At 38.4% G+C, this 26,384-nt stretch overlaps 2 protein-coding genes across 13 annotated transcripts in view; one reads left to right on the plus strand and one right to left on the minus strand.

Annotated features, from left to right (window-relative positions):
• PRIMPOL (primase and DNA directed polymerase) overlaps positions 1–14,093 on the minus strand; it is a 16,016-nt gene extending 1,923 nt beyond the window's left edge. Inside the window, exons 1-11 of one of the 12 annotated variants that reach the window (XM_072928329.1) lie at positions 14,037–14,093; positions 11,603–11,673; positions 10,247–10,431; positions 9,104–9,195; positions 8,002–8,143; positions 6,415–6,562; positions 4,845–5,129; positions 3,032–3,194; positions 1,780–1,874; positions 1,267–1,353; positions 1,072–1,180 (exon numbers count right to left, since the gene is read on the minus strand). In XM_072928329.1, the coding sequence (XP_072784430.1) occupies positions 1,072–1,180; positions 1,267–1,353; positions 1,780–1,874; positions 3,032–3,194; positions 4,845–5,129; positions 6,415–6,562; positions 8,002–8,143; positions 9,104–9,195; positions 10,247–10,431; positions 11,603–11,621 (1,325 nt within the window). In that variant the 5' untranslated portion in view covers positions 11,622–11,673; positions 14,037–14,093. The other 11 variants (XM_072928333.1, XM_072928330.1, XM_072928331.1 and 8 more) reach the window with 11 other exon arrangements.
• CASP3 (caspase 3) lies at positions 14,037–26,123 on the plus strand. Its single transcript, XM_030271265.4, has 8 exons — positions 14,037–14,189; positions 18,484–18,613; positions 19,728–19,820; positions 20,647–20,771; positions 21,270–21,398; positions 22,968–23,143; positions 23,630–23,747; positions 24,711–26,123. The coding sequence occupies exons 3-8, from the start codon at positions 19,747–19,749 to the stop codon at positions 24,935–24,937; spliced, it is 849 nt and encodes a 282-aa protein (XP_030127125.4). The 5' UTR covers positions 14,037–14,189; positions 18,484–18,613; positions 19,728–19,746; the 3' UTR covers positions 24,938–26,123.
• The last annotated feature ends 261 nt before the right edge of the window (positions 26,124–26,384 follow it).

Raw genomic sequence — 26,384 nt, forward strand, 5'->3', positions numbered from 1 at the left:
AGGTTTTGTTTGTCCTCAGCTATGGACATTGCTTTCATATTCTTGGCATACTTACTACATACTTGTTTTGTGTGATTTTTAGTAAACTTCAGGCTTCTTAAGTTTAAAGAAATAAATTTTTAAGACTAACATCTGAAAGTGAAATTTAGTCAATTTCATTACATTAAGCTTGGAAGAGAAAGTAATCAAATTAAGATTATTATATGGGACTTAACTCTTAAGATTTTGTTGCTGCTGCTGTTACAGATAATTTCATTATAAAAGCCACATAAAATCACTGTTTTCTGTCAACTGATTAGGCCACCCAGCTTTTTCCAACTTCAAGTAATTCACTTGAGAAATAGCAAGTTCATCCAGCTGTGGGGTTTTTTGCATATCCTTGTTTCTCAGAAACACATTCCTTATGTTTCAGTGATTTAAAATGTTACATAAAATTATTTTAAAGTTAAAATATTTATACTAATTATATACTGTAATTCTAATATCATCTAAAAAACTGACTTTCCATCATTTATTTTGCTAAAACTATAGGAAGTCTGAGTCCTTGTAGAGTCACTAACAAAACTCATCTTGATTCATGTGGCAGGAATTACCATTCTAAAATAGCAATTCGCAATTATTATAAAATGACAGAGTAATTTGAATAACATAAGAATGTAATTTAGAAAGCACTGTAAATTAATTTATAAGCAGTCTGCTTGCTTTCTTATTTTTCAGCTTCCTAGCTGGGAAGTATCAAAACATAGTACTGTTTAATAGCTTTAACATACTTTGACTTTTATGTTAGCATCCTTGGGCCCATATTTTAAATATCGCGAAGATTACTTCATAGAATTATTAGAAATAAAAGTCCAGTTATCACAAAGTAAACTTGCGGAGGGGATAAAGTGTTTCTTTGGTTTTGTGGGCTTTTTTTTGTAATTAAAACATTGTATTACCACATAGCAAGGCAGTAAAAATTGTAACAGTTGCTGATTCTATCCATAACAGTTTTTTCAGCATTTCTAGAGAATAACAGTTGAACAGGAAAATAACTAAAGCTGTTTCAAACTGAATAGTTAAAGAACATACATTATATTGTTACTTTTGTGAGCTCTTCCGATATTTTCACACCAACGGTAACCAGAAATATCATAAATAAGTAGTTCTTTGAGAGAGAAGTAACTCCATTGTCGTATCCCTGAGGAAAAAAAAAAAAATTCTTTAAATTCTTTTGAAATAGTGCTGCAGAAGACTCATTTGTAAACAGTAAGGTGGTCTCTTTACCTCCTTGTAGTCCATCTTTATTAACCAAAGAATGAACAAAATTATCAATTTCTGGATATGGTGAACCCTGGTAACCTTCCATGGGATCTGTTAAACCAAAGGTCACAAACATACACTGTTAGAGGGTTTGCCACTGTAATATGCCATTGTAACACTTACACTTTATATAGACCATAGGCAGAAAATGTACAGGAATCACATCACACTCTTAAATAAAAGCAGGGATAAAGCCACTGTTACTTTCTCGTAGATCTTTAAAGTGCCACCCCCACCCCCAAGGTGCAGAGGGAGCTGGGACAAAGCAAGACAGCTGTGGGTACAGGAGGGGAGGGTCAGTGACATTCAGATGCTGCAGAGCATCAGTGCAAATATACGCTGCCTCCTGCAGAAAGGCAGCTGATGAAGGGCCCTCCTAGAAATTACCAGGTGTACAAGTCACAGAACACCTGAATTGCAAGTTTGGGTGGTTTTTTTTTTTTTTTTTTCCTATGCAGTAGAAAAGGTTTGAGGTACCTCTGCTGCTTCTGGTAGTTTTACTGTTTAAAAAAGCAGACATTTTTCTCTCCTCTGAAAAGCCAGATGATAGAACTTTTATGTCATCACTTGCTCTAAAGAAAAGGAAGGATACAAGGAAAAGAGTATTATTCTTACAGCATAACACAGGACAATATAACTCCATGTAACATCCCACAGGGTGCACAACATGACACAGCCCTGGGCCCAGGGGTGGGCCAGGAGACCTCCAGGGATCTCTGCCAACCTTCACCAGCCTATGAGTCACTGTGCACCTTTCCCTGTTCCTGGAGCACTTTTCCCATCTGGCCTTGGCAGTTTCCCTAATTCCCACCAAAGGACAGACGTTCCTCCTCCCCAACAGCAACATTTGGTTCCTGGCCAAGGTCTCAGGACCCACCCATTTAACAGCTGCTGGTCCACACTCCTACAGCAGGATGTGCTCTAGATGTAGTATTTATGCAAATATACCCTTTGGAAGGTTTCATTTTCTTTTTTTTCTCTCTACAATGAACTGCTTTTCCTTGCTATAATGCTAACTGGAAGCCAGATGATAACAGAAGTCTAAATTCAACACAACTGAATTTCTCTGATGTCTATGATCTGAATACACTGTGGTTTACTGGCATCATTTCAGGATAATAAACATTTCAGGACATAAAACCTGAAGTCAGAACAAAAATATGCTTTCAATAAAAATATTAATACTATTTTAACCTTTTTGCTACAGCAAATGATTAGGATCTTCTTAAGATAAGATATAAGAGGTTTAGATTAGATATAGAAAACTTGATTATTGTCTGTACAAGTACCCAGCCTACAGAGGGGTCTGTATCAAATGGGAAATCTGGTATGCAAAAAAACACAGCCAGAAACCCTTTGTATTTCTTATCCTACTTTGAAAATTATTCAGACTTCTTATATTTAACTGACTAGAAATCTGTTAAGTTTTGCTTCCAGAACTACACAGAAACTGACCAAGCTTAATAATGGTTATGTTTTGGCATTTTGACTGTGTATAGAGAAATGAGGCTGTAACACATTTGAAGGCAGGTTTAATGAAAAAACAAGACTCCCAAGAAATTTTTTTCTTCAAACCAAGAAATTCTACTAGGAACTCCTAAATTACACTGTAACAATGCTGAATGAATTACTGCTTATTCATAATAGTTATTTGCAACTGCTACAGGAGAATTATCATTAAAATAGATATTTAAAAATACTGTACATTTGACTGGAATTAAGTAATTACCCAACATTGCAGATTAGAGAGGAAAGAAAATATGCTTCTTCCAAGGAAACACCCTTTTCACAGTTGGGGACAAACTTATTATCCTCTGCTATCTTCAGAATCACATTTTTTCCTGCTTTTGATGACTTATACATCCGGAAATTTCTATTCTTTGTATAAACTCCTGTAGGAAAACAGATATTTCTTAACAGGGCAGTGCTGGCTAGGAACTAAGATACTGAGCACTTGTAAATTAAACAGTTTTCCTTAGGCCCAGCTAAGAGTCTAATGAATGGACAAAGTCTGTTACTGACTGGCTCATAGCCCATAAAAGAGATGCAACAAAGCAAGATCATGCACACATGTATACCTTTATCTTACAGAATAATTAAGACAAATGCTCAACACCTCTACATAGGCATTTTAATCATTCTGACATAATTGTTAGAAGTTTCCCTTCAGTACAAGGAATTGGTTCTTTCACAATAACCTTGTGAAATACAACTGAGCCCAAAAACCTGCCCAATTATTTTAACCGGAAAGAACTTAATCAAACCTTCTGTTTTCTGTGGATTGCTTCATAACTTGTCTGAGGTATGTATCAGAAAAGATTAATTCCAATCTCAAACAGCAAAACAACGATCAGGTATCTTAACATTGCATAATCTATCTAATGATTGATTGAGAAAGTGAGTTTTATTTGCAGGTTGCATTTGACTTTCATGAAGAGAGAAGCACTTACGGAGCTCATACAAGAAGAACACAAAGCTTTCTGTCACTGCAGCCTCACGATATAGTTCAGGAGTTCAGCATTTTTGACTTTAGCTTTCCAATTTTGAGGTAATGTGTATAACATAAATATTGAGGATGGTCAATTATGGGAAAATAACATCAAATTCTTAAAAAGTGAGACGGGAAACAGATTGTTTTTATTTAAATTCCATTCACAAATATGCTTTTAAGAATTTTGAACAGTAGGTGACAGTAACCCTTCTCAGTAACAGGAAAGCCTACTGTAGCCAACTGTGGGATTACACTTCAGTAGATCAGACATACTGAAGAGGCCCACAATAAAAGTGATCCTGAATATTATGAGAAAAATTTGAAGGAATGGGGGTTCTTCAGAAGAGTCTGAAGAAAAAACCCAAAGTAAAGTCCTGAAATATGTAACACACTGCTATGCAAAAGCATGCTATTTTTATTTTCCTGAGATAAGGCAAAAAGAAAAAAAATTTAAAAACCCACCAGATATGGTGGGAGTCAAAAAAGGGCGGAACTTTTAAACTCTAGTTTGACTATGGGTGTTGTGCTCCTGAAGATTTGTAACATTTTAATACCCTGAGCAGGCTATCCCCAGCTGGACCGTGAGGTGCCTAACCCAAAATTTCTATTATTCCATCACTGAAAGCTAACAGCTGCCATTCCAAACAGGGAAAGAAGGCTCAATTCATACATGTAGGAGAATACAGAAAGCAATGCCTGTAAGAATTGTTTCTTTGTTAAGCAGCTTCTAATTCAACTGAAATAACAAAAATGCAGTATATGCTATCCTTTTTCAATCCAAATTGGAGCACTGAAGCCTTAAGGATAGAAAAAAATTAGTCTTGTGTGGAAAGAATTACTTTAAACTTCAGAACAAAATAATTAAATGTAGTAATATAAGAAGTTCCATAGACCATGAAGTTAAAGTTCCTTTAAAGTATAGCACTTATGATAACAGTTCCAGCATGCATTTAAAGTCTGACCATAGGGACAACAGCAATTGAAGATTAAGGAACATTTCATTCTTAACCTTTGTTGCATCCCAAAGAGGGTTAAAAACACTTATACTTGCCTAGATCCACAAAAAGCTGCTTGTTGCCTTCTTTATCCTTTACTATTAGGAAGGAAAAATCAAAATTTTCTCCCTGGTGTGGCATTTCCATAGCCTTTGTTTCATGAGCAATGGCTGGCCCATCTTTAGAATCATCTTCAACAGTTGTGAGGTTTGTAAGAGAACCATCTAATCCAGCTCCTGCAGAACACTGGAAAACATTCCCTGCTTCTTCTGTTGGAATCACAACAGCCCTGCCCTCCATTAATCTTATGGCAGGCTGCAAAATGATTCTCACAAAGTTACCTTAAAAACAACCAAAAAAGGTCAGAAGCAGGTGACGTCATTTATGAGTCAAGAAAGAACATACAGAGTTTCTGTGCAAACATTTTTCAAAACAGCCAAGATGGAAGTGGTTAAAGTTTGGTGTCTTTTTAGCCCATCTGGATTTTTAAAAAGAAATCTTTTGACCAGCCCACTGTGTAAAATGATTCTGGCCAGTGACTGAGAAACCAATGCCTCACAAGAATTTGTACTAGATGTCTTTAAGAAAAAAAACAACCCTAAATACTAACAAGCTAAGATTTAGAATTTTAAAAAGGTTGTGATTGTCCCCCTCACTACTGCTTTCCCTAATTTCACTTTCAGAATTATTGAAATGTTTACTTGCAGCTTCATGGTGTATTTACTGATGTAAGAGCTTGACCAAAACTTACTCAAACAACAAATTACTTTTACAAAAGTATTTTGTAATGACTTTTCAAACTCCTAGTATTGTAATTCAATTCCCACTGGACCTCCAGGCTCTGCTAGATGGCAACCAAAGACAGACAAATACAAACCATGGCCAAATTAGTGCTAGGGTAAAGCAAGCAAAGAGAATAAATAGAGCACATTGTATTGTGGGGAAAAAAACTACAAAGTGGAAGGAATACTGGCAAGGATGCTTCTGCACTTGTTGGATGAAGCTTCCACAGGGAACATGAATGAATATGAAATATTGTTCCTCCCATGCTACATATCAGTGGAATGACTCGGCATATCAAGCATCAAAATCATCATCTTCATAATTCATAACAGGACTACTGGGGCACACAAATGAGTCAAGACAACCTTAAACTGGCAATTCTCTGTGTTGGGGTTGCAATTTAAATTGCTTTCAGCTTTCTCTTAAGCATGTTTATGCACAGGTGGCTTGAAATCATCTTTGTCCTGCCTTTCTGACAATGTGCTGAGCAGAAATTAACTGCATTTTGAGCAAAACCCAGCAGCTTTAATTGTTTAGAGTGACATTAATCTGAAAATTAGGGAGTCATAGACTTGCCAGTTTCATAGAAATCCGTATTTTTGTAAATAAAACATACAGGCACAAAAAATTACATTTTTGCAAACACACGCTAATTATTGGAAAAGAAAGTAGAAGATGAGAAAAAATGAGGCTTAATGAAATAGTAATTATGTGTATGCTGGGAATACATATTTGTTTCCACATATAATTCCATTAAAATAAATACTCATATGGAAGATGGCACTGTATAAAGTCAAAACCTCACCTTTTATTTCTAGGTGTAAGAGAAAAGAACATACTTACCAATATGAGTGTTATCCTTAAATACAGTCTTTTGGGGTAGAAATATTAAGTGCCGACTAAATTTTTCATCAGTACTGGAATCCAAGTTCAAGACATCTTCTGATGAACAATTTACATCATAAAATTCTTTTAATTTTTGGCTGACAAGCTGAAATTATACACATTAATTATGTTGTTTTACTCTAGTAGTTGTATCTATAAAACCTAACACAAATTCAGATTCTACATTTTTCTCAAGGTCTTTTTTTTCCTCATTTTGAGCATACAAATAATTTAATTCAAACTAACCCATATCAAGTTTTAACCAAGTTTGACATGGACTTTATTTCCTTAAATATGCAAGTCACTTAACACTTAACTAACAGTGATAAGCTGAGAAGACTTCCAGTTTCTCAGGTCAAAGTCTGGTTAGGAGGCTTTACCCTGCAGGTTGTTTTCCACCACAAAGCAGTTCCCACCCACAGTGACAATGTTTGCAATGCAGACTCACCAGGAGTGGAAGATAGAGGCTGTCATGACATAAGGACTGGTGAGCAAATTCACTGTTATGATTTAGCTAATTCATTGGTATGAGCCAATGAACAATAACTAAGCAGAAAACAGATTTCACTCTAAATTAGCTCTTAAAAACAGCTTTCATAAACCAAGCTAGTGATTACTCATGTTTAGGACTGGGACTCAGAACCTAATGATCTGGAAGCTTTGGATTTTAGCAGCTCAGATCCCCCACCCAGCAAATCCAAAATCCTTTTCTTAACCTGAGGAATCTCTATATTTCAGAGTTGATCCACAATGGATAAACCCCTCCAGATGCTGTATCAATTAAGGGCTCTTTATGAAGGAATTACATCAATAATCTTTTACTTTTGTTCACTTCTAGCTAGAGACATGTAGGTAACAGAAGTCTCACAAACAGACAATGAGATCTTATTAAAACAGAAGACATTCTTCTAAAAACATATGAACGCCATATTGAACTTGCAGAGAGCTCATTTACAAAAAAAAATTGCAATAAAATAGAAACTGCACTATTTAATAAAATAGATAATTAGTAAAGGTATTTAAGTACCAAATTGGTAAATGGAGTCACATGATGCCCTCTACATCATCATTTAACTAAATTATAATGAACTGTCATCTAAAGAAACTTTCAGGAGAGATTTATCTAAGCTTTGATACACAACTGCACCATTAGGCAAAGGGAATGAACTGAGGAACATATGAATGGAACTTTTATTGATGCTACTTTAAAGAGTACCTAAACATTCCTTCAGTTTTACAGCTTTGAAGTGGCAGAGCACATAACACAACCTTCAAAAGCAAACCTACCATGTCAGTAAACCTACCACGAATAAAAACAGTCCAACAGCCATCATTCTTTATTTTTGTCTTTCAATTAAATTTTTTGTCTCACTTAGACTAAGCCCTTGCTTTAATTATAATAGCATTTTTACTTAATTAAAAATAATAACTGGTTTTGCAATTATTTTAATTTTACTGTCAATATGAAGTAGTAAATACTTTGGTTTCATATTAAATTAACAACAAATTCATATTTATCCACAGCATGACTTTACTCCAGTTTACCTCTATTAACTTCATAACCATACTCTTGCCATCTGCATCAGGATTTGCTGGTTTGTAAAATTCCAAATCAAAATAAAGTTTGCAAGGATCTTTTTCAGGAATTACTTCATAGCAATGCATAAGACTTGTTTTACAACCTTGGCTAAGGAGAAACAAAAACAAATCACAACCTCTCATGATAAACATTATGTGCATGATAAACGGGCTTATCAGTTGCAAACAAGGATCCCACATATTTCATTCTGCAATCAATCATCCATATGTTAAAAATGTAGTAGCAATATAATTGCTTGGAAAAATTTGTAACTAACATCAGCATCAACTGTTAGCAAAGATTGTCTGGCCTAGACTTTTAATTTTGTAGAGTACTCTCCTCTCCACGGCCCCCCAGTCTTACAATACATACAGAAATGCTGAGAATTCAAGGAACTATGAAAACTACAGTAAAAAACTTAAGTCATCACTCATATGTCTTTAGCACAAACATATGGAGTTTTTTCTAACTAAATTAAAAAATTAACCTCATTGTCAGTTTCAGAAAAAGATCAGGCTTTAAATATAAAAATTGACTCAGATTTCTTTCACTCCATAGCCAAATGTTTTATTGTAAAAGAAACAAATGGGAGAAAAAGTTCAGTACATGACTGAATTGTCAGTACTTGGAACTACATCATGCAAATGCAAATCCATAAATCAGTTTCCAGACATCTGCATTAACACCCACTGAAACTGGTGTATGACTAGTCAGAAAAGTATGTTTTTGTCATGTGTTGGTATGATCCCCTGAGGAAAGCTGACAGCAAAAGCAAATCTTCTGTTAATAAATTTCAGTCCAGTAGACAGAGTACTTAATTCACAGGAAATAATGGCAACCTGCTACTCAAAAGTTAGTTGAAACCCACTATAGAATATATTGTTTTGTCCTCATGAAGATTTTTCCCATTGCTAAGATGATACCTCAAGTAACCCATTACAGCTCTGTGCTACTCAGAGCAGCAGATCATTTCTGGGAATGCCTATCCAGTGATAGCTCTTACTAGCTGTGATATCCAGTATACCACTAACTTCTACTAATACACATGGCACCTTCTCAAATACTCACGTGTAATAAAACCAAAGCTCTTCATACGATGTCACAAGGTAAAACCTCTGTCCAGTCTGTGTGTTCTTTTCCAGAGCAAACACATGAACATCCTTTTTAAATAGAAACATGGAAATTTTTTTGTTCATTTTATTTCAAAAACCAGTTTAAATCTATTTAAGTTCCTGCTTGGCATCAGTTAAAGATTAGTAAATACTAGAGAACTATAAACAGATACTTTTCCATGCTCCGTAGCATCTAGTTTTAATTTAGAACATCATTCTAATTTCATTTACACAGGTAAAACTCTGAAGCTCTTCTTTGCTGTGCAGTAATGTAAACGGTTTTCTCTTTGAACTCTTGTTTCTTTCTGATCAATATCAAGCGCATCTAAAGGGAGGAGGAACAATGTCCTGAAAGGAGCAGCCTCATGGACATGATGGCAGTATAAGCTTTATGGGCAAATATTCTTCAGACATTATGTTGTTTAGATCCAAAAATGGAAATCTGATAAGAAAATAGAAAAAACCTACTGCCAAGCCAATGAGAACCCATTTTGGAAAACAGGCTGTCAGGATTACTTAAATACCTGAAACAGGTATGGAGAAAAACACAATACTTTCTTTTAAAAGAGCAATCAATTTAAAAAGTGTTAAACTGAAAACAGAGGATACCTTTCACACAATTTTTATTTGGCTAATCACGTCTAATCATCTGAACTTGCTACCCAGATGCCATTGGAGAGTTGTATTGTTTTTATTTAGTCTCTGCCTCTTCTTTATCTCTTTTTCTTTATCATTTTTCTCCTCCTCGTTCTTCCTACTCATTCTCACTACCTTCCCATTCTCCTGCCCACCCTGACAGCTTGTTCATCTTGAGGAGGAACAAATTTATCACTACAATGTTCCAAAAAAGCACTTTTACTGTTCAAAGTCAACACCACATATCAACTTGTATGTTAGAACAGAATTAGTATTTCTTAGAGATACTTCCAGTGCAACATGACCTACAAAGACAAAAAAAACCCAAAACTTGCTCTTTCAGGATTGGGAATAAAAAGATCTTGTAAACTGATAAAGATTTCATTCCCAACAGCAATTTAAAATGATGTTCAATCTTGAAAGTATATAAAGAGTAGAGACATTCACTTAACACGTAATATACCTCTTGGCAGGTTTTTACATAAGAAAAAGCTTCAGCCTGTCGCGAAAATATTTTCCAAACAGAGGATGGCATAGAGGGTTTGGACAGTCTTGGTCTATAAACTGTAGGAAGAGGATTTCTTTCATAGTGAGATGCTAGTTCTTCCACCTTCTTCAGTCTTTCTTGCCATTTTCTCTTCATTTCTTCTAAAGCAAAAATCAGTATCAATCTGTTTGCAAGGCAATTTTAATTTGAATCTATCCTGTACTCCTCACTGCTTTTGATTCTGATTTTGTTGAATGTAATTTATTAATTAACTGGGAGTAGCCAATGTTCCAAATCAACACCTAACCTTGCTATGATACTCATTTTAATATTAAATGTCTCTACACTGTTTTGGGAGTACAAAAAGCTTCATATTAACACTTACCAAAGATAAACACAACAGAATAAAGACAGTGAAAGAAGGCCTAGGAATTTTCATTTCTGTCTACAGAATGGTATTACACTCCTCAGAAAGTATACAAACTGTTGACTAGGCACATAACATTAGTAAGGAGTAAAATAATACTAAAAGTAAAAAAATATTTTTCCTTTATGGTTGGGGAGGCAAAGGAGATAATTTCTATGGGTAGTACAATATTCAAGTTCATAGGAGGAGTTAAGACTTCAGTGACTTTAGCTCTGAGCTCTGTATCTTGAAGTATAAGAACTGAAATCCAAAATGAGAGTTCCATTCTCCATGCTGACCTTTGCTATTGATCACTCATACTTTCACCCGCTTTAAAAGCTCATGTATTTTTCACAACAGCAATCTTATCTCTTTTCAAGAAATATAATCATGCAGTAACTCTTGCTATCTTGCAACCTTTAAGTTTCTAGTCCCATAAAGTAATCCAAATGATGCAGAGTAATGTAGTAAATCATAAACACACATATGTGCAATTATCGGTAAGTGGAACACCAGCAAATTGGTAAAAAGCACTGCCAGGAAACTGTGAAACAGAGGAAGAGAGGCAAGAAGTAACAAACACAAAGGGGAATCTTCTTGTTCTGCCCAGCATAACCACTTTGTTCTTCTAACAGCTCCTGGGCTGCAGTGAAAGATAAAAATGAAACTGAGTGTACTCAGAAGTATTCAAACCTTTAACAAGCTGGATCCACAAAGCAAATTTAAGTATTTAAATATTCTTGTGGAGCCCTGAAGCCCAAATTTTAGATCCTCTCATTTCCCGCTCCAAGTTTTCCATAGCAAATCTTCCTGGAACAGTTACATTTCTGCCCACTGTTGAAGCCTGCCAATGTCTTGATAATCAGTGCCTGAATGAAGTCTAAGTAACAGAACGTTTTTCCTGTAACAGGGGTCAAACATATTACCTCTATCCCCGTCGTCCATCTTCTGACCTGTGCATTTTCTTCACACCTTTTCTATGCTCTTAGTTTCTTCTCTGGGAATGAAAAGTTAGATTATAGATAGCAATCAGCATTTCTCAGAAGTGCTAACAAACTTTCAGTTTCATTTTGATGCTGCTGGCTGTAAATTAACTGGGTGCAAAAGACATCCCTACATCAGCATTTTCCCACAAGGTGACCATTAAAAAATGAAAGCAAAGGAGAAGCCCCATAATTCTTTATTAATTTTAAACTTTCTAGTTACATTAGGCCATATTTTTGCAGAAACACAGCTGGGAGGACCTGAACCTGGGAGAAGAGTGATAACCCTTACTTTAAACTGAAACTATCATGGTTCTTGCAGTCCAAACACTCGATCTCTCAAGAGTCCAACATGTCAAGTCTTTTCAAGGCAATTTCAATTCCTGTGTGAGCTATAACACAACAAATCTACTTAGAGCACATACTATTAACACAGATCAGCCTTTTGAGTTCACTGGGAAATTCTCACTTCATCTTCCTCTCTTATGTCCCACCAGAAGTAAGGGCAGTACTTATTTTTGTTTGACTTGACTGAAAGAAATCTTGTCACAAACATGTTTGGACTTCAGTGTTATTGACTCAGCAGGATGACTGCATGGAGAGCCTGGAAAAATGTCTCCTGAGCAATGACTTGAATAACTTGCTATTTACTTTTCACTATTTTATGGAAAACTACTTCTCCCTTTACTTGTTATAACAGCAAAACATATTACACACACCTGCAGCTGAGACATGCAAATCAATTGCTACTCAAAATAACATTACACTTGTTTCCTGGCTGGTGTGTACCATGCAACATAGTTCTGTGGCAGAATTCATGGTCCTTGACACAAATAAATCCTTGAGATTTTCTCCCAGCTACCAATTCAGCCTTAGAAGAACATATTAAATTCCTTAACAGTAGTGAAAATTAGCTATCCTTACATTCAGCTGATGAATGTCACATTAAAAAACACCACTCATCTTCCCAATAACAAATGTTCATCTTGCTCTCCTAATAGAGGAAGTGGCCTCTACATTTACGGACTCATAGGGTGGCTCAGGTTGGAAGGGACCACAGTGGGTCATCTGGTCCAACCTCCCTGCTCAAGCAGGGTCATCCTGGAGCACATGGCACAGGACTGTGTCCAGTCACTTCCTGAGTATCTCCAGTGGGGAAGACTCCACAACTCCTCTAGACAACATGTTCCTCAAATTAAGATTGCAAGTACAAAACTCAGTACCTCAAACCTGGTGATAAGACTGAAAAAGTAGGTTAGTACCTGTTATGAGAAGCTGGAATACATAGCTTCCAATGTTATCTGACATCTGCTACTGAAGGTCGATGTACAAATATGAAACTAACTGACCTGAAAGTTGATGATTAAGCCAAAATCAGGCCTCAGCGACAGAGTGCTGTTGTGTGAGGCAGGTCTGTGGGCAGCCAGGGACAGCCACCATGCAGGTGGGTGAAAACCCTGTCCAAGGGAAGGTCCTGCCATGGTACAGACCAGCTCATCCATGGGGATCTCGCTCACTGAGGTTAAGAGGGGGGCTGCTCATTTAGTAATTGTCCCCACAGATTCCTCTAGATGGCCATTTCCTTTACAAACCACCATTCTATCATAATCACAGAACAGCCTGAGTTGCCACCTCCAACAGTCACACCATGTACCTGAGAATGTTGTCCAAATGCTCCTTGAACTCTGTCAGACTTGGTGCTGTGACCTCTTCCCTGGGAGCCTGTTCCAGTGCCCAGCCACCCTGTGGGTGATGAACCTTTTCCTAATACCCAACCTCAACCTCCTCTGACACAGCTTCAGGCTGTTCCCTTGGGTCCTGTCACTGGTCACCACAGAGATCAGCGCCTGCCCCTCCTCTTCTCCTCACAAGGATGTTGAAGACTGCAATGAGGTCTCCCCATAGCTTCTCCTTCTCCAGGCTGAACAGACCAAGTGATCTCAACTGCTCCTCATATGGCTTCCCAACGAGGAAATGCCCTTCACCATCCTCAGAGTGCCCAAAACTGCACACAGCATTTCATGAGAGGCCGCACCAACACAGTGTAATATACTAGAATGGCACATTTGTTTCAGCAGGCAGAGGAACTCAAGCAACAGCGCGCCGTTCACACCCGAGAGCAGCCAGGACAGCCGTACCCGGCTCAGTGCTCAGAGCGCGGTGGCTCAGTGTTCCGCCATGGGGCCCGGCCCAGCGAGCTCTGCCGGGAGAGGAGAACAGAGCAGAGCAGAGCAGCCACCCCGTGCCTCCTCAGCCCGGCCTCGCACGTCTCCCTCCCGCCGGCAGAGCCCGCACAGCCGGGCCCGCCGGCAGAGCCCGCGCCGCTCCCGCCGGCCCCGACTCACGGCCCGCGCCGCTCCCGCCGGCCCCGACTCACGGCCCGCGCCGCTCCCGCCGCCGCCGCTGCGCGCCGCCCGCCCTGCGCGGGGCGGGGCTAGCGGGGCGCCGGCGGGCCGGGCGGCGGCGGCGGGGCTTTCTCCGCTCGGGGCAGCGCTCGGGAAAACGCAGGTTGGAGCGCAGCGAGCAGCCGGTGAGTGAAGCCAGTGAGGGGCAGTGGTGCCGGGATGCGGCAGTGGTGCCGGGATGCGGCAGTGGAGCCGGGATGCGGCGGTGCCGGGATGCGGGCGGGGCGGCGGCGAACAAAGCCGGGGGTGGGGGGTGGACCAAGCTGTGGCTCTCCAGGTCCGCGTGGCCGCTAACACTACTCCCGGAGGAAGTCGGCAGTGGGGAGCAGGAGGGGAGCCGCGTTTCGCCGGGGCGGGCCCGGCTGAGCGTTCCGCTCCCCCGTCTGCCCGTGGGGCTCCCGGCGCCGCGGGCCCGGCGGTCGGGCGGTGCTGGGGGCGGGTGAGCCCCGGCCTTGCCCTCGGGCCAGGCGGGAGAGAGCCCCCGCCGTGCCATCCCAGCCCCCGCCGTGCCAATCCCAGTGCCCGCCGTGCCAATCCCAGCGCCCGCCGTGCCAATCCCAGCGCCCGCCGTGCCAATCCCAGCGCCCGCCGTGCCAATGCCAGCCCCCCCCGTGCCATCCCATCCCCCGCCGTGCCATCCCAGCCCCCGCCGTGCCAATCCCAGCGCCCCCCGTACCAATGCCAGCGCCCGCCGCTTCCCCTGCCGGTGGCAGAGCCCGGGCCTCAGGTGTTAGCTTTCCAGAAGCTTAAGGTAGCGAGTTTGTTCCCTTTCAGCCTGTCTTTGTGGGGACGCTGTAGAAACAGAGAGCGAAGAGAAGGGGGAAAAAAGGCTCTGTAATTCTGAGCTGCTCTCTGGTGACCACTCGGCGGACCATTAACCGGAAACACGGGGTCAGAAGCTGTGTTAGTATCTTCCGAAACAAAGCGTGTTAAACCTCGTCTGTACTGACGAAAAGCACGCCTGGGGTCCTGGCAGGCACTGTGGCTAACTTTTGGTAGCAGGCAACACGCCCTGCCCGACGTGTGTTGTGTCCTGTCTGTTCCCTGCTGGGCTGAAGGATAGGGCTGGCCATCTATCGTCTGTCTTTTACCCTGTAACTCAGAGTTCTGTCCTTCAGGTATCTGCTTGCCATGGGGTAGGTTTCAAACTAGCACACCGTGCCCTTCATGTTAAGGAGCTGCTATGGCTGTTGCTTATAACAGTGGTGATGTGATTAATAGCTACAGGTAAATTAATAACTCCAAGGTCCCTTCTACACTTGGAGTAATTTCAGTTGATTTTACAGCTTCATGCTGAGTACCTAAAAGTCTGTTTGTTGTGGAAGATCAGAATGCTGGCCCAGTGTCAGGATTTTCCAGCAATTACATCCAGACCAGAAGCAATGGGAAAAGCTGTCTCTGTATGGGCCTGCTTCCATCTGTGGTAGCAGTATTTAGTAGGGGGACAGTGTCTCACAGAAAATGTAATGCTGTATTTCAGATGTTTTTAGTTTTTTCATATAGTCTGCTTCTGTATCTTCCTTCTCTTATTAGTCAGATAATTGTTGTTTAGCGTTATACATTCTAGAGGGGAAGATTCTTAATTTGCATGTCTGCATTAGTATCATGATATGTCATGTATATGTTCGTCTACAAAAAATACCTTCTTTAAATGCTTGACATTTTCTCTTGCATTCATGTGATGTAGAAAACTGCCCTTTTCCTATCTTTAAGAAGATGTTTTACATTGCTGATGTCTGTTTTGAGCATGTTTTAGCAGTGCTAAAACTCTTTACTCATTGCTTTGTAGCAACAGCTATATTCTGAACATGTGTTGGTTCCTGTGGTTTGCATATTTCAGGATCCAGTTGGTAACTAAAGACAGTTTAGTTATTTGCTTTCTCCCATCTCAGAAGCTTTGGTATTTTTATCACTATCTATTTTTATCACATTTCTGTTGTTTGTTCTCATTTCAAATAAATATTGCTTTAAAAAGAAAAACCTGGTGGTTCTTATGGCCACCATAAGTAACCATGTGGTAACACATGATGATGTGAATTTATTTTCATTAAGTCCAGGTAGAATAAGTAAATCCTACATAACTGCATTTATGTAGGGAAAAAATCTTTTTGCTCTTATTGCTGTACAGAGATGAATTGGTCATTTCTTGGTAGCTTGCAGAACATAGCTTTGAACCTTTTTGAGCCACTTTATTTCTTATTACTTAGTATATGTAAAGATCATTGTAGCATCACCTTTATGTTTGCTGTCTCTGTATCATGTTTTTTTTTAATTGTATTTTTTTCAGATTCACTATTATAAAATAACCTTCCTAAAATCTACAGAATATATTTTGCTAGATTATAAAAATGCTGTTGCTCTTTTTAAGAACTTGTTTATATTCCCTTACAGTTGAAACCTCATTTTACCTAAGCTTTCAGAGAAAATATCAAAGAGCAGAATAAAAATTTGTAATAAATTTTTAAAGCACTACAATGATTTCTTCCCCCCACACCTCCCCCCACCAGGATGAGATCATCCTCCACAGGGAAATGCATGGCATCACTGCATTACCTAAAGCAAGATGAGGCGATTCTTACTGGCCTGTTAGAATCAGCAGCATCCTCCAGAGAGCATTGCTGTGACCCTGCTTCAGAGCACAAAATGCCCTGCTGATTCAAACACGCATTTGAGTGCCTAGCAACAGAAGAGCTATCTCTTTGTGCGTGTCTTTTGTTCTTTAAAGAAGTGCAGGTGACCTGGTGCCTGAGGGTGCTCAGGAATTGATGGATATTAAAAGTGAGTTACAGATTCTGTTCTGAAGAGAAACCATGCGCATTTCAAATACTTAACGTGTTATAACCAGTTTTTCTAGATAATCCCTATAGCTTCTGTAAAGTCTCTGAGACAAGCTTCAGTTGTGATGAAGTAGAGTGCAGGAAGCTCTAACACTTCATTGAAGAGCTGTAACTGTAGGCTCTGAACTGGGCTTGCAGAGGCCTTAGTAAGAAGTATTTTTATGATACAGTATTGCAAGTTGTGATTTAAATTTTTCAAAAAGAAACTAATATAGTTTATTGGAATTGTAGGTTTTGCTAGCTACTTCTTCCAATTTCATTGGAAATGAAATTTCTTTGGTGCTGGATCAAGAACAGCAGTTAGCACCGTGTTTAGCAGGTTGCTAAAGGGTCAAGGAGATAAGTCTTATTTTAAGGTCACTTAAATGTTGAAGACCTCTCTTAGTGTTTGCATCCTGCCTTAACATTTACGTTGTAAGCAGCATTCAGTGCTCGAAGGGGTCTGCAGTTTGCTTAGTTAAGGCTGCTGCTGTTCAGCAGTTTGGTTGGAGCGCACCTGATGTGAACCTGGGAGAGCCTAATAAGCTCCCTCAAGATTCCAAGCGTTCATCTGTTAGCCAGAGAGCGTTAGCTTTCCCTGTGCTTCTGCTGAGTCTTTCTTCAAGTGGCTCACCTGATAAACAGGAGCTGGCCACAGCTTATGGAGGCACATATTTACTAGTTTACACTCTCTCCTTCATGGACTTGGAGCACAGGCACTGCAGAACTTCACAGGGCCATGCAGCTGGGATGAACACTTGGCGTTTAGCAAAAGTTGATTTCTGTGCTGACATGGCTACATTGCTGTCAGTGCACCTGCTAGTTGGTTTTGATAATAGAGTTGACACATGATGCTGTGCTTTTTTATATGGTGTGGCTGTTTATTACTACTGAGACACAAAGAACAGATGAAGGAAGTTAACCATTTCCCTGTCTCTCTTATTAATCCCAGCCACACTGAAGGGTTTGGGTTCTGCTCGTGCACCTAGTTCTTCTCCAAGAGAAAGGAGAGTATGAGTGGCATCAGAATAGTAGGTCAGTCTGCTTGGATGTTTTCCTACAAATTTTGCTCAGGCTGAGAGCTCGGGAAAGCTGAGAACCAAACCCAAAGATATTGTAGTAGGGATGGTTGAAAAGTCATAGAAACTCTTGAAGCTGGGCTGTGCTGGAGCAGAACTTCCTTGTCAATGAAAGTTGTTCTTTCCAATTGCTGGGGATCAGAAGCTCTGCTCTTCAGTTAGGGCTGGGTGCACACACCAGTTGTCACTGTAGACTAGACTTTGCTGGCAGTGCTAATGTTCCCTGCTCCCTAGGGCATAGGGTTGGATCACTGTCATGCCACAGTCAGAGGTATTTGAATTGTCCTTGGAAGTTGCTTGCCTTTTTTTCCCACAAGGTACTTTTAATGAATTAGACTTTGATGTTCAGATGAGTGAATCCAGATCAAGATGCTAGGCAGTCAAGTTCAGCATTGTAGATTTAGTTCCTACCTTATGATACTGCCTTTAAAGTAAATTTGTAAAATAAAATGATAAAATGTATTTTAGACATTTTATTTCTAAAATACTAAGCTTATTTAATACTTTGGTGATTTGATTTTCAGGAAAATTGCTGTTTGCTGCATTACATAATACAGTTGTGGAATCATTTGGTGAAGAAGAAGATTTAATTACATCAGTGCTCTGAAATAATATTCCGAGTAAAATTGAAGATCTTTTGAAGCCACTAAAAATGTAAGTAAATGTCTTCCTGGAAAGAAGTTAAGAAAGAAGGTTATACATAACCAAATTAGTGCTTCTGATGCATCAGTAATTGTTGCCACAAAAATGGGTGTTTGTGTTGTACTAACAAGAGTAGAGATGAGTAAAGCTGAGGCTTAATATGATAATAATAATATCATGATGTAAGGTGGCAAATATAGTTTGCCCCAAAGAACTTGAGCCTTAAATAAGAATCATCATCATATCTGGCCAGCAAATCTTGCTACTTGGTCTGGTTACTTACACCTTCTTATTTACCATAAATATATCTGCTAAAGTAAGTTTTTGCAAAATTCTTTCCTTGTTGTGCCTTGTTTCACCTTCTTGAGGTCCCAGCACTTCTAAGCATTTATTAGCACTTCTAAGCATTTATTACTTTGTCCTGTCTGGTGGTTTAAATTTATGATGCATAATTTTCTGAATAGTTTTCAGAAACTTGAGTTTAAGGTAACTTTTGGTAGTATGTTACATGAATATATACAAAGTAACTAAGGAGCAGGTTTAATGCTTTTAAAATTATTTCTGATTTGGTATCCATTATAATTTATTGGCCTCTGTTCTCATAAAAGTAAATAGCCCACAGCATAGAGTTCATTTCATCAACTGATTTAAGTTCTATTGTTGTGGTTTTATTTCACTACTATTGCAATTGCCTTCATATACAACCAGTTAGAATGGGATGCAGTGATGTTTCATTTTAAATGGAATGCAGAGAAATTACTCATTTCTCAAACTACTGTGACCTAATTTCTAATCTATGTTAGTCTTTGCACATATTTAATAACTTGTATTGATTTTGGTTCTTCATTTCTAGTGCATGTGGGGACATTGGAATATTTTAAAGATTATTTTTTATTTGTTTCTCTCTTACCTTGCTTTTTGTAGGTCTTTTGAATGATTTGGTCATAGTGATCTGCAGACATTTTCCTGGGGTCCTTTTAGAAAGCAATAATTAATGTTCTTCTTTCAAATATAAAATATGTGTAGAGATTACTCAGACAGCTTTTTTTTTTTTTTCCTACTAATATTCTAGACTAAAGTAGTTCTGGGAACTGTCATAATACTTCTCTTTTCTTGCATTTTCAAGCTGATAATTGAAAGCAATAATGACAGACATAGGAGATGGAGCACATCTGGGGAAAGATCTGGCAGATGCAAAATCTATTCCAGGTTTTAAAGGGTAAGTGAGATACATTTGGTTTAAGTCTTCAATTTAAGTCTGGTCAGCAGTTTATGTCTAAGGGATTATATGTGCAGAATCAATCCTTAATATCACTGAGCTAAGATTTTAAAGTTTAGCATGCTATCAATTACTTAGCAAGAAGCTGTTGTGGCAAGGGATCTCTCAGCCTCAAGGAGTAACTGAGAGAGGCATCCCTGCTCGAGGGGAGATCCTGGTGTGCAGCCTGCTGTATCTGGAGTAAGACAAGTGACTTACATACTTGCATATGAGCCATATTTTGGGATGGTGCATGCTCAGCTAGCCCTTAGATGTTGAAAAAGACTTACAGCTCTTAGCTATTGTGTTAGCAGTCTCCCCAAAGTCCAGCTTCATCCAGATGTAGCCACCATGCTGGTGGCTATTGCTTAAGCAGAAAAGGAGCACATATCTGCCATATCTTTTTAGGTTTTGAATGTTTTCTTGTGAAAATTCAATGGTAATAACTTCTGTTTAGAATTGAGAAAAGATTTGCTTTCTCAGAGCTAACCTTTCCTCCAGGTACATAGATTTCAAAAGATTATAGAAAAAGAGTTAAACTGATTTTTTGTTGACAGTAATTGGCATCCTTAAACCAGGTTTTCATAGTTTTCATAATAGTTCTGTGCAGAGGCATTACAATTTTAAACACAGTTCTTGATTCTTTTCATTTCCAGTTTTTTGCAAGTTTCACAGAAGATTATTACAAATACAACTCATTGGGCTTGCTGAAATGGTCTGTTGTTGTCATTATTTTGTAAAAAGAGATCAGAAATTAACGCCTAAATTTTGTCTGGTTTCTATACAGAAAGAACCTACCTGCTAGCAAGTCTATGGACTCTGGAATTCTGCCAGACTACAGTTACAGAATGGATTATCCAGAGATGGGGGAATGTATAATTATAAACAATAAGAACTTCCATAGATATACAGGTACCACTCACAAGTTTTTGACCTTTTTCCTTTATTTAGATACATTCGTGCTGTGTGTTACTCTTCAAAGTTAAATATGCAGACCAGTTTTGGTTGCACTCTAAAATTAAGTAATGGGTGTGATTCACTTCAGTCCATTCTTCCAAATATGCATAGAGGGAACACATTAGGGTGTAGCAGTAATGAGGAGGAAACTGATCAGCAGTAAAAGTCTGTCTTATCTTTTAGTCATGATTTCTATTTAGCAAATGAAATTCTTCTTATGTCCTTAAATAGATAAATAGATATAAAAATAAGATGCAGATAAATCTGCAATACAGGTACAGAGGGTGGAGATGGTGTGCCCATGTAACAATGCAATGTTGTCTCTGCAACAGTGAATCTGGAATAATGGAATATTTCAGACTGGTACAGCTATAAACAAGAAAAATAATTTGGCTCAATCAGACCATGCCATCTATATAATATAAAAAAATAACACATTTCTCTTGTGTACAGGGATGTCGCCCCGTTCAGGTACAGATGCAGATGCTGCAAGTGTCAGAGAAGTTTTTATGAAGTTGGGATATAAAATAAAGATCAACAATGATCTTTCATGTGAGGGCATTTTTAATCTATTGAAAAATGGTAAGTTATTATATGTTGTGTGTGTGCATTAAGTCAACCACTGTTTCCAAATACATCTCTAGCCCTCACATCTCTTCTTTCTGGTTCCTTTAGATGATATTTAACACCTTGTGGTGATTTATTGCTAAGGATGACATGTACTTCATAGTCTCTATGTTTATTCATCTTAGCTGTCTCTCTGTCTTTTATGCCATGACTGTTGTCTCCATATCCTTTCTCATCTTCTAAAGAAGGATGGAAAAAAGGCTGAAACTTAAATGCAGACTGATTTATATTCTGACCCTGGGATCACTGAAGCTCTGTGAGTTGGAAAGAAAACTGCTTGATTGGGTAGAGGGGTTCTGTGCTTAATGCTTAGTGGTGTGTCCCAAAGAGAGGTTCTGACTGAGGGACCAGAAGTGCAGGTGTGTAGACCGAATTTTCTTTTGGATAAACAACTCAAGTTTTGTTTAACTTGTGAAACAAAACACCCTTCTTTCAAGTGAAAGCTTTGTATTACTGTGTCAGTCCTGCTTTCTTTGGACTTGGCTACATCTAGACCTGTACACTAAATGGTGCCTGGAGGTATCAGTAGCCCTGAAACACAGGCCATTCTAGTTAAGTGTTGGAAGGTTCTCTGCCATGGCTGGGCCTCATGCCCACCAGTGCTCTTCCAGACTGTTCCAGGTCATACTTAAAACAGTAAAAGTGTTCCAGTGGTTATTCCCAACAGCAGTTAGCCTGCAGCAATCCTGGTCTTGGTTTTTGTGTTTGGTTTTGTTTGGGTTTTGTTGTTTGGGATTGTTTGTTTGGTGTTTTTTTTAATGAAAGTGTTTGCTAACTAACATAGATGTAGGTCTTTAGTACCAGTTAATATTTATGCCAGAAAATGTTCCCAGACATGGTTAATTCATTAGTATTGTTGCAGCTGGTCTATTGACAATAGCTGAAAATGTGACTCTTCTAAATGCAGTGCTTGTCCATAAATTGTAGAAATGCCTGAATGTACATTACTTGAGTAAAGCTGAAACAATTGCTTCCAGAACAGAAATTTAGTATTTTGTTAAGCACAAAACAGTAAGACTTCAGATTTAGGGACTGTTACTATTTTTCATCTACAAACTCTTGCATCTTTTTGAATTACCACTCATCATTTCTTTTGGATCCTTTCTTCTAACCTTGTTTGTATTTTTCATAAATTTGAACAAGTCATCCATTCTTTCCCAAAACCCAGGGTATTCCATCAGCCCAATCCCAGATCATGAGACTGACCATTATTGCATGAATGAGGTGTATCATTCCGACTTTGAGACACTGTGGAAATACCCTTTTTGGCTCCTTACAGTATTACTGGCCTAGCTCTGTGGCTATGTCTTGCAATGGGTAGGGTTAGCCCTTAATTTGGGGTTTCCTGTGCCCAACCTCCTGAAGTAAAGTAGGCAGGCTTCTTGTGTTCCGAAGTGAAAACTCTTTGGAGGTTTCTAAACATGCAAATTAGTTCTGAAAGATTTCTGTAACCTGGGAAGGATCAAATGTTCCAAATTTTTAGAGAGTACAGGAAGTTAAGATAATTTTCTTTTTTCTTTGAAGTTTCTGAAGAAGATCACAGCAAGCGAAGCAGTTTTGTTTGCGTGTTGCTAAGCCACGGTGACGAAGGATTGATCTATGGTACAGATGGGCCTCTTGAACTGAAAGCACTAACGAGCCTTTTCCGAGGTGACAGGTGCAGAAGTTTAGCAGGAAAACCCAAGCTCTTTTTCATTCAGGTGATGTACGGCTGAACAATGACCATCAGATAGTTTAAAAAAAATACCATTTTCCACTAATTATTAGTGCAAAAAGTTAATCCTAATAGGTAATCTAAAATAGATTTGAATGTAATTATTTTCAGAGTAATATTCTCTTCAGATCGAAAGTGGCACAATTTTCCCTGTTAGGTAGGCTGTATTTATAACAACTGATGCTGCATTAATTCTATGTATTAAATAAAATCTTAGGTAATATTTTAATAAGTTTCTGAATGCAATTTTGAATTAATATCTGTCTTACCCAAATTGTGTAATTGATTTAAACAAATGTTACTATTTTTTTTGAGTCTGTTGAATGGAAATATGACACATAAATTCTTGTTATTTTTGCAGTTTTTTAATCATTATATTATAATTTTAAAAACACAAAATATCAATGTTTTTATCATGATCACTGCCTTTTCTATTTTAATATTATTTTCCATTCTTCTTTCTACCAAATAGGCTTGTAGAGGGACAGAATTAGATTCCGGTATTGAGACAGACAGTGGATCAGAAGAAACAATGTGTCAGAAAATACCTGTAGAGGCAGACTTCCTGTATGCCTATTCTACAGCTCCAGGTGAGGGACTGCATCCTTGTCAGCCTGTACTCATGCTATAAATTACAACCTGGAGCTGGACCCAGTCAGGGGTGCTGTCACTTGTATGGAATGTCCCTTTGGTCAGTTTGCATCAGCTGCCCTAGCTGTGTCCCCTCACAGCATCTTGCCCTGTCCCAGCTCCTTCTGAGAGAGGCAGCACTGCTCAGCAGTAGCCAAAGCACTGGGTGTTATGAACTCCTGCTCAGCCAGACCCAATACATTTTTTCATGGAAATAAGTATTCACTTCACTCAATCACTTTGTTTAAAATTTGACTTGATTTCTTATGGAAGTAGTTGGTATTCTCAGTTCCTACAAAACCCCTACCAAACCCTGAATATATCCTTCTCACTAGCAAACCCTCAAATGTTCATCTGCTGGAAATTCAGTTAATTTGAGTTGTGCAAATAATTTACAGCAAGAGGAAAGGATATTATTCTGAGAGAACAAAACAATCAGATACGCAGTACTGGATGATAAGTACCAGCATATTATTTTAGTAAGCAAAATTGATAATGGCAGAGCCCTTCATATGTCTTATTTCCACTTAGCAGAAGTAGGTTCAGTATTTAATTCTGCACATATTTGTGAAACTAATGACACAATAAACCATTTTCCATCTATACTGTCACCTCTTCTTTGTATTTGTGTACCCCATGAAAATTAGTAAGTGATTGATGACTAAGATTCCTGCAGCAGAAGATAATTTTCCTGACATTTGATTTTCTTCCTCTTAAGGTTTTCTTAGATTATAAAAGATAAAAAATTTTGAATTTGAATTTGTGGAGATTATATAATCTGCATGTTGTTGGTTCATGGTTTTGAGTTGTTACTTTAAAACATTGATTGCTATTGGAAACAATGCATTGTTTTCCTAATTGCTGACCTGTCCTGTATCAAAGTCTGCTCCATTTGATCACTTTGACATTGCTCTCTTCCACAGGCTATTACTCCTGGAGGAATTCAGCTGAAGGCTCGTGGTTTATTCAGTCACTGTGTAAAATGCTGAAGGAACATGCAAGGAAACTTGAACTCATGCAGATTTTAACGCGTGTCAATCGCAGAGTGGCAGAGTATGAGTCCTGCTCAACTCGACAGGATTTTAATGCAAAGAAGCAGATTCCATGTATTGTCTCTATGCTCACCAAAGAATTTTATTTCCCTTCCTAAAATATTTTTTCTGCATTTTTATCTGCATTTTATATGCAATATTAGTTCAAAATACCACTTTTAAATCTGAATAACTGTTCACTACTGTTTGTGGCACAATGAAGTGTCTCAAAGTTAGATATATGTCTGTTGTTAGAGGTAAAACATTGTATGTTTGTGTAGAAATGCAAAAAAGCTGAGTAGCTGAAGCAGATTTGAAAGTAGTGCTCTGAGTATTGCAAAAAATTGGGAAGGGGAGACCGAAGAAAAATCAGATCGTTTATTGGAGATATTTGGTGCTACATTTCACTTTGCTGAAGGGGCAGAGAAAAGAAACAGTTCTTGTAAATAGTTTGGTTTTATATCTTACAAAGAAGATTCAGAATGTCATTGATGGTAATATGATAGTAGTGTTGTCATACATTTCTTCTTAATTCAAGTTCTTTAAGTTTAGGTTATAAATGAACCTAAACTATTTTTACACTTTTGGGCATAAACTGTGGAAAACGGCCATTTCATATTTTTGCATACAATTATGAAGCATGTTTAGAGTACAGTCAATTTTTCCTGATAATTTGTGATAGTTTACTAACTTTGTACATGGAATATTAGACAAAACAATTATATCAACATGGTGGCTGTTTCAAAAGAAATTTTGTATTCTGACCTTGAAGCTGAGTGCCCAAGGGACCAACCAGTCTTCCAAAATGTCTTTTTCTGCAGCTCCCTAAGGGCAGAGCTGTTGGGGCATATTTAGGGCTATAAGAACCAGTGCAAAAGGAAGTCTGCATTCTTAACAGTCTGATTTCCTCTCTTTAGCCTTAAATAAGAATGGGTTGGCTCTGTGCGTGGCACAAGAAATCTGTGTGAAAACCTAGATTTGTGGTACTGGAGAAATTTCACTTCATAATGCTAATTTCATGTGTTAACAAATAGTAAATTTATATCTCTTGACTCTGAATTTTGTGAGACAGACTTTTACAAAATTGCAAAACATTTTTGCTGATATTTCAACTTGCAACAGTCTTTTTAAGATCGTTGGAAGACAGAATATTAAATTATTATAGGTGCTTGTAAAACAAGACTTGCAACTCTTTTAAAACTGTGTAGCAAAAACAGTGTAGGCAAATTGATGTTCACTTCCACAAAATGCACAAAGTATTTTGTACTTGTTTTTTTAAAATTAAATACTGTTTACTGGATTGTATCATGCTTTTCTGTGTGTGTTATTTGCTTAGGCTCTGGTAGCTTTTGCAGATTAATTTTAACTTTAATTCTATAATTTTTTCCTCAAATTACTATTGTCCTTTCTCCCCCATCAGCTTTACCACCTGAAACTGAAAAGAATCTACTTTAAAGCATTGTATGCCATTGTATATGCCACTCACTACCCTACTACCTGGCTATACACCATGTATGGCCAGGTAGTAGAGTAGTGACTGAGCCATGGGAAATGCAGGTTCAAAGG

This window comes from Taeniopygia guttata, chromosome 4 (assembly GCF_048771995.1).
Source record: "Taeniopygia guttata chromosome 4, bTaeGut7.mat, whole genome shotgun sequence".
Classification (NCBI taxonomy): Eukaryota; Metazoa; Chordata; class Aves; order Passeriformes; family Estrildidae; genus Taeniopygia; species Taeniopygia guttata.

Excerpts from the sequence above, each read along its gene's own strand:
- CASP3 (XM_030271265.4), top strand. The coding sequence starts at position 19,747 with ATGACAGACATAGGAGATGGAGCACATCTGGGGAAAGATCTGGCAGAT. Across the intron at positions 20,772-21,269 it reads GAACTTCCATAGATATACAG|GGATGTCGCCCCGTTCAGGT; the intron begins GTACCACTCACA and ends TCTTGTGTACAG. Across the intron at positions 23,748-24,710 it reads TGCCTATTCTACAGCTCCAG|GCTATTACTCCTGGAGGAAT; the intron begins GTGAGGGACTGC and ends TCTCTTCCACAG.